This window comes from Nematolebias whitei, chromosome 19 (assembly GCF_014905685.2).
Source record: "Nematolebias whitei isolate Nwh7 chromosome 19, NemWhi1, whole genome shotgun sequence".
In the NCBI taxonomy this organism is placed as follows: Eukaryota; Metazoa; Chordata; class Actinopteri; order Cyprinodontiformes; family Rivulidae; genus Nematolebias; species Nematolebias whitei.
Genome location: NC_056516.1, coordinates 22,102,741 through 22,111,005, shown reverse-complemented (window position 1 = coordinate 22,111,005; position 8,265 = coordinate 22,102,741). Strand labels below are relative to the sequence as shown.

General features: G+C 39.9%; 2 protein-coding genes across 2 annotated transcripts in view; one reads left to right on the top strand and one right to left on the bottom strand.

The window, feature by feature from the left end:
- Positions 1–135: 135 nt before the first annotated feature.
- Positions 136–5,860, bottom strand: LOC119426170 (translocon-associated protein subunit beta). Its single transcript, XM_037693743.1, has 6 exons — positions 5,824–5,860; positions 5,284–5,450; positions 2,975–3,073; positions 2,465–2,573; positions 2,310–2,387; positions 136–593 (listed from the first exon to the last, which is right to left on the bottom strand). Exons 2-6 carry the CDS (start codon positions 5,448–5,450, stop codon positions 483–485), a joined length of 564 nt encoding a protein of 187 aa, XP_037549671.1. The 5' UTR covers positions 5,824–5,860; the 3' UTR covers positions 136–482.
- A 1,914-nt stretch (positions 5,861–7,774) lies between these two features.
- LOC119425433 (sclerostin domain-containing protein 1-like) overlaps positions 7,775–8,265 on the top strand; it is a 2,618-nt gene continuing 2,127 nt past the window's right edge. Inside the window, exon 1 of the mRNA XM_037692962.1 lies at positions 7,775–7,976. Coding sequence (XP_037548890.1) covers positions 7,775–7,976 — 202 coding nt within the window. The remainder of the gene's footprint in view (positions 7,977–8,265) is intronic.

Below are 8,265 nucleotides of genomic sequence, written 5' to 3'. Positions count from 1 at the left end.
AAAAAAAAAAATTGAAATATTGATTAACGGTAACTTAACACAAAAAAAATCCCCACAGAAATACATTTTTATCATGGTGGGTGATAAATATATTTGTTGGGTTTAATTCAACAGAAACAATTACACAGTCTTTAAAAAAAGTACTTTAATTTATGTAATTAAAGTTCAGCTAGTTATAAATTTTACATCTGAATTCAGGTGACCACATACACTTGAGACAGCAGCAACTATAGTTCCCACAGTTTTGACTCATGAACCGATTTGCTAAATTTCAGGGAATGGTCAGTTCTTAGCACCAACTCCCACCTTTATCTTTGACTTCCTCCTCCAGAGAGCAAAACTTCTCTTATGCACCCCGCTTGTTTTATCAAATCATTTTCTCTAGTCGCTGTGCATTTCCACTTTACTCCCAACAATGCAGAAGCTTCAAGCCCCTCGAAGCCTCTGTTCCCTCCCCAAACTTCTGTCCCAGTAGCGGGTCCTCAATTCTTCTTGGCCTTTGGCGAGTCATATTTCCTCTTGCTGGAGTACCAGAGGAGCAGAGGAATTCCAATGGAGGGCAGAGTCATCACACCGAACGCAGCCCAGTCCAGCTAATGAAGAGATAAACGAGGGATTAAAACAAGTGTAATCAAGAAGCCACGGTCAAATGGACGAGATTTATGTGAGGGTTTTCACTACAAATCACATTCTGCTGAGACTGAATGACTGACAGCTCTCTGACGATCTACTAGAACAAGGGTCTGCAACCTTTTTGATTAAAGAGCCATTTCTGCCCATTCGCTCTTTAAAAGAAATGTGTTCAGAGCCACAAAACCTGCTACAACTGTGATAATCAACTGGTGGCCCATTTCAAGTTTGGTGGAGGGGGTGTTCCAGCCAAAAATAAATAATTTTAATATTTTCTTAATATTTTTACATTTAAGGACAAAAGAAAAAGGCCATATTAGTGGGTGGTGGTGGTGGTGGGGGGTATAGTTTATGCCAATCTTGATATGAATTAAAACACTGAACTATGAGTCCGCCTTTTATTTGTGGAAAATTAAAAAAAAAATGTTTTTTGAAATAAAGCATACATTTAAAGGACATTTTGTTGGATATACAATTGTGATATACATTTAAATTAAAAACAAAAACTTTTTATTTAGCTTTAGTTGTGTTTTTGTTTATTGTCATCAAATGGACTTGCCATATTTCTTTTGAGCAACTTGTCCTAAAAAAAAAAAAAGTGTTTCAAATCATTTCTGGTAGATTTGACAGAAAGGTCCTGATGAACGTCTGGAAGGTAGATAAATGAGTTGGCTAAACTTAATTTTGTGCTCCTTGTATTAGTACTGCTCACAAATTTTGCAGTAAATTGACAGAAAACTGCTAAAACTAGCTTTTTCTGTTGTGGGTAGAAAAACTAAATTTAATTTCATGTTAGTTTTGGTCAAAGCTTCAAAGAGCCACAGCTGTTTGACCAAAGAGCCACATGTGGCCCCAGAGCCGCAGGCCCCACTAGAACAATAAACCATCATAAACCTTAGACAGGATCAAACAAAATACTAAACTTTGCAAATGGCCCAACTCGGGGCTCACAACTTTCTGCACCGCCACATAAATTAGGAGCACTCAAAGTTTAAACGGCTCCTCAAGCATCACAGTAGCTTTTTAAAAGTTGTATTTTTGTCATTTCCCAAACAAACTTACATCCTGCAAATGATCGCAACAGTAATAAAAAGGTGAAAGTAAATGTTTTGACTTGAGTACAAACAAATTACAAGTCGGTGCTTCCCCTACCATTACACAAAGCAGGGCGCCCCGCCCTGTCAACAGAACCGAACGCCCCGACTACTGAACTGCAACTGCCAGCACCGACGTAGCGCTAAGCTAGCAGCACACAATACAGGCGCGCTATATAAAAGGCTAGAGGTTTCGCTCACGCTGCCTCTTCGTAATCTAGGGAAACACGCAGGTGGTACCCTGATGTCCATCGTCACAGAGGAGTTTGAATAGTGAATGTAGTTTTTCTGGACAGGAATTGAATAGGGGACACAAATACACTAGTACAGCAATTGTAGTTTTGTCCACGTTCAAAATTACAAATTGTCAGGGCGACACAGAACTGCATTCTCTGCAATAACCACACTTAAACCTTGTGTTCATGTTTGCTGTGCGGCCTTTGTTTGTGTTCAGGAAAAAGGGACACTCAGGTGGATGCTATGCGACTAGTAACTGAAGTAGATGTAGTGACATGGTCAAAAACAGCTGGTGTTGGCTTCATTTTGGTCAGGAGGAAAGTGAATAATGGTTTGAGTAACACTTACATAATGCGGGGAGAAACGCCGGTCAAACTCCCTCTGAGCCAGAATGCCCCCCTGTCCAGGGGCACTGGTGTAGCCCACCTTCAAGAAGATAAAACAATCAGCTTTCCTCACCAGCTTGCACACGCACATCCACTGAGATCTTCAGCTGCTCTTACCACTTCTTCTCCACCTTCCTGGGCCTTGTAGCTGACAGAGGCGGAGGTGAAATTAAAGTAGCCGGCCTTCAGGGGGCGCAGCACCACCGTGTGAGAAACATTGCTCGCTCTAAACATCACAGTTAAGGTGATAACATGAAAACAGTACCATTAATTAGTTAGTAAATAGGGACTCCTACCACCTGAGCTACCTTGAAATCTCTTCTCACAGGTCATGTTACAGATGTTTGACTTGTAAAACAAAATGTCACAATTAGGGAGTACGCTGGTGAAGATTCCCAGTCATCTAGGACATGGTAAATTAAAAAAAAAGTTCAAGACAAAAACAACTTGTAATGAAACGTCTGAAGCGAAACGTCTTCTGTTACAAATAAAGTCCAGTTGTTCTTGTCTTGGAACTTTTTTGAATTCACACTTTGAGGAGTAAAACATCTGTACGGTGTAGTGTCCGATCAAACCACCATTACTGCATCAGGTTTATGAGATCACTGTGAATCAGATGAAGGATACGGTGCAATTCGGTCCCATTTAACGTTCAGCATTCCTGAGACGATTCCAAAGTCTTCAGAAGGAAAGGAATCGTCAGAGAGCACCACATCGAGGGCAGCGCTGTGGAGAGGGACAAGACATCATTACATCAAGCCTACGTTCCTGTGTAATGACAATCACAACATTTGGTGTAAAGGTGAGATTTTTGTGCACCACCGTTTTGTTTTTACCGTTATTGAAGTTGTACGTGTGTGTTCAAATAACTAAAAGCTCAAAATAAAAAAACATTCATGCTCATGACGAGTGGAGAAAAACTGCTGACCATGATTGTATTTTCAGAAAAGACGGACTTTTCAAAAGTTTTATTTCACTACAACGACCATGAATGTTCACACAAGTAAACAGATGACCCGCCCAATCATAAAAAAAGATTTAATCAAACCACCTCAATCATCCAAGTGTAGAAAAGTGTTCATTCTTCAAAGAGGCAATTTAAGACTTTTTCATGTTCACTACTGTAATATCATCAGCAAGTATAAGATGCTAAACTGTAAAAATAAAAACTAACAAATGTTCTGCGATCCAAGTCTTGGTTTTAGGGTTTTTAATGGATTTGCTCCTCCACCTTTAAACTCTTATCCACAAGTATAAAAATCAGAATAAACCAGATCTCAGACTAGAGGGGACTGAGTCGTAGCAAGACCGAGAACAAAGGTTGGTTTAACAGTGACGTCAATTAAAGGAACACTTATGGATAAACCACCAGAATATAATCAGACTGATAGTTATTCAGTTTTTAAAAATAAACTTTGGCTTACAAAAAATCAGTCATGCACTCGTTCATTAATTAGGTTTATTTTTAACTAAATTTTAGAGTGTGATGTTGTGCTCATATTGTATCAGCTGTTGCATACTTGTTTTATCAAGCGTTTTTATTTTGCTCAGGACAACTGATGAAAATTAGCTGTCGTGGCGCACATCTATATTCTTTTGTAATGTTGATTAAAGTGCACGATTCTTTTACATAAATAAAACAAGTGAAGATTAAAAGCTTAGCATTCACTACAGTGACTACAGGAATGCATATCCCCCACCACGAGTTTTAAACTAAAAACATAAGGTTGAAAAATGACAGTTGTAGCCATTTTGGTCAAACCTTGTAAATGTGTCATTTTATGAGTTGGAGATCTGACAAGATACGTTTTCACTTGAAGTATAAGCTGTGAACGACTCAGCTACTACCACACCAACTTTAGCTCAGCGTCGGTGCAAAGAAAAGTTGAATGGAAGAGGCAACAAATGCATTTAAGATAACCAGATGTAGGCCTGTTACAACCCAATCACCAGGACATAAATTTGCTTCAGATTCCAGAGATCAAAAATTACATCGGGCGTATAGGACTCATTAAAATTAGGAACCCATTATAAACTCTGTTCTACATTCTGAGCAATTTTCATGAGATTTTGCCAACCCGAAGTGGTTTGGAAGTTTCGGGATCAGAATGGTCTGATCAGGTTATTTTCATCTCATTTTATATTGCTCTACATAAGAGCTCTGCAGTGACTGGTCTGAATGAGTACCCGCCAGTAGCGATCACCCTGATAGTCACTAAATGCTTTTGAAGGACTGATCATGGTCCACATCAAAGCTACAATAAACATCAGCGAGGACACTCACAAGTACGCATACCACAAGAATCGATCCACAGAGGACGCCATCTCCTCTGTGGTCCATACTGCTCTCACTCACCTAGAGCAGAAGGACTCCTACGTCCGTATGCTCTTTGTGGACTTCAAACCGGCCTTCAACACCCTGATTCCTCAGAACCTGATGGACAAACTACTCGCACTAGGACTAAGCCTCAACCTATGAAACTGGTGCCTGGATTTTTTAACTAACATGCCAAAGTCTGTGAGGATCCATAACTTCTCCTCCACCATAACCCTCAGCCCCGACTACCCTCAGGGCTGTGTGTTGAGCCCCCTCCTGTTCACATATGGCACATCTACCCATCCAGGCTGTCATATTGTAAAGTTTGCAGACGATACAGCGGTGGTTGGATGCATCACAAACAATGACGATAGACTTTTTTGCTGCATCCAATAAAAACGAGTTGTAATCCAACTGGGGAACTCTGATTTGTTATTGTACGTTACTACTAGATGCATTTTAAAACCTAAAATACAAAATTTTAACTTATTTAAAGACTTTAAGACCTTAAAATGAGACTGTAAAACCATTCAGAAACCCTGTTTAAGCTGAATAACAATATGTAGCGTTTTCCCAGTGGTTCAAGATATTTTGCTAACAGATGAACACACACACTGACCTGGAGCCCACGTTGTATATGTTGTACTGCAGGGTCAGGTCCCGGCCCTCCACAGCATAGCGGTTCAGCAGGGCTTTGGAGGCCAGCAGCCGGGCTCCCTCTTCTCCCGTCACCAGCACGAGCGCAGCCAGCAGCACACTCACGCGCAGCACCGTCATGGTCATCATCTGGAAGAGAGACGAACTTTAACAAAACACCTGAAACAGCTCTGATATTAGCCGAGGACGGTAAAATGGATGTAAATGTAGGTAAAATACAAACGATCAACTATGGCAGAAGGCTGTAGAAACATGTAGCTGAGCTTAAACTGATAAAAAAAAAAGCTAAACTTAGGTTTGTCGCCCTAAAAGTAATACGCTTACGTGGACTTCTATAACTAGTGTTGTCTACGTCAGAAAACCGGCATAATTAGTACAATTAACCGAGTTTATATAAGAAGCACACAATCAGTTTAAACTGAAAAATGTCCACAAAGCGGAACAAAACCTAAAAAAACCAAACAAATGATAAATGAAAACAGCACAGAACCCAAACAGTTACCGTTTCAAGACTGAACCGTAGAGAAGAAGGAAGTGATGCACATGCGCAGTGGCTTAAAGCTAACGTGTACCTCATCATCCAATAGGAAGAGAGAAATTTCTTCTTCTTCGCTGTTTAAAAGGCGGCTGGCAAACAGTCTTAAAGTGCATTACTGCCACCCATGAGGATGGAATAGAATAGTCTTCATTGCTTTGGTACACTGTATCATCATTTTTTTAAATAAATAAATACAGGTGCTGGTCATAAAATAAGAATATCATGAAAAGGTTGAATAAAAGACTCAGTTTTTCTTACCAGTCACTGCCTTTTGTGCTATTTTAGGCTAAGATAATCTTTTCATGAGGACTGGGTTCTAGATGTTTTGATCAAACGTTCAATTTCTTGTCTTGAGTGACTTTAAGCAATGTTATGAACTCTCGTGCAATCTTTTAGCATTCAAGAGTGTGTTAGATATTATTCTCCGCTCTGAACAAACTATTTGTAAAAGTAGCTGAGTTGTAACCATAGCTGTGGTGGCTCACTTAAAAAATCCACCAGTTTTAAATGTGTATCTAATAATACTTTCAATTGAATTTTTATTAAAATCTGTCCCGTTGCTCCTAATATGTTTTGCTAACTGCCATAAACCATTGAAGTCAACCTGTCTAAGTATAAATAAAAAATCTCCCAAGATCTGTTGGGTTGGATGGATACTCTCAACTATGTAGACTAAGCTGTAAAACTGTTTCTTAGCAACTTTTGTGTTTACTAAAACCAGTATCTCACTGTTGGCCACAAATTGAGATTATCATTTACAATGGAGACTCCACATTGTCTCAAAAATCTTCTTTCAGTTTCTTTATGTGATTAGTAGGGCCTTATAGTCTTGCCACTTAAATATTGAACAGGTTTATACTATTTGCACACATACTACCACAGATACACCCCGTCTGCTACAGTCCCCAGTGCAGGTGACACCTGAGCCGAGCACCTTACAGCACTGGAGCTCGCCTCTCCAAATAAACAGAAAAAAATTATAGCAGTAGTGGCGTTTTACCACAGTTGATGGAGCAGTAACCAATCCGTGATGTCCTCCGCCAGCAAACTTTTATTTTCTCCAACTCCATCAGGCAGCTCAGACCATCAGAGCAGGTGTACTGAAGCAGATGCTGCTTGTAGAGGAAGCACAATTCACTCTGTTGTGTTTTTAGGCCAACATGTTGGTAATTTCAGAAGCTTACTGTCTGATTTTAATAGAGCTGCGTCTGAACAGGTACTGGTCCAGTGTTCAAGGTCCAATCACACTAAGGATAATGATCTTTTTTTATTTTATTTAAATTGCTATTTATCTTCATTTCTGTAGTTTGCTTCAGTAAATTAAATCATGTGAAAGTGGGCTCAAAATGGGCTGAGATGTGCATCATAATATTGTGCAGAACAGTTATTTTTTTTAAAAATGGCCACACAAAAACGACATCAATGCTCACTGGAAGCAAACACTCAAACTTCATTAGAATTTACTTATTTACTTGCTAGTCTGAGTTGCTAGCTAGTCTCCAACAAGTGAGAGATAAACTACAGTCCCATATAAAACCATACTGAGAGTTGTTGCTGCAAAAGGATCATCTACAAGAAGTTAGATCAGGAGCTGGATGCAGTTTTTCACTCATAGCTTATATCTTGGCTTTGTTTTTGCTCAATACATTTTTACATAAAGTATCAGTTCTATGTGATTGAGCTGAGAATATGAGCCTTATGACTTTTCAGTCTCCAGGTCCTGATCAGGAGTCAACAGGATGGATGGACGCATCAGAATGGACCAGGACAAATGGATCAGGATGGATAAACACACCACGTGACGTGAGAGTGGGCGTGTCCCGCTGCTGAACCTCACCTGTTCAGGAGAGTTTTCTGTAAAGCCCAAGCGCAGCGGATCAGTCACTTATCAGGTGTTACAGTCTGACGCATGACCATGCTGAGGACCAGGGAACTCCAGCTCCTCGCGCTCCTGATGCTGATGCTGCTGCTGCGCGAGAGCAGCTCAGCTGTTCAGAACGACGCCACGGAGTCCGGCAGCCTTCAGCCGGACCTCCAGAGTCAGGACCAAACAGGCGATGAAGACTCAAACCAGGCCCGGCACGGCGCGAGGCAGCCGGACGAGCCCGTGCGTAACGGTGAGTCCAAATTACGCACAAGCCTCCAAAACAACAGGATTTACTCTGAAACATGAAATGTTAGATTTAATTAATTATATAGCTTATCTTATAGTAACACTTGTTTATTTAGAAATTTTCACAGTAAAACAACATAAAACAATATTAAAAAGGCAATTAACCAAATGTAGTAGAACATAATACATCAAATAGGCATGCAATTATAAAAATCAACTAAATGCTTGTTTAAATTTAAAATGACTAGCTGTTATTTATTTAATGTATTATTTGTTTGTTTGTTCATTCATAT

Bases quoted from the DNA above. Each gene is read 5' to 3' on its own strand.
- LOC119426170 (XM_037693743.1), bottom strand. From the start codon at position 5,450: ATGATGACCATGACGGTGCTGCGCGTGAGTGTGCTGCTGGCTGCGCTC. The intron at 3,074-5,283 runs GTCAGTGTGTGT...CCCTCTCCACAG, and splicing joins ATATACAACGTGGGCTCCAG to CGCTGCCCTCGATGTGGTGC. The intron at 594-2,309 runs GTAAGTGTTACT...TCTCTTCATTAG, and splicing joins GGCGTTTCTCCCCGCATTAT to CTGGACTGGGCTGCGTTCGG.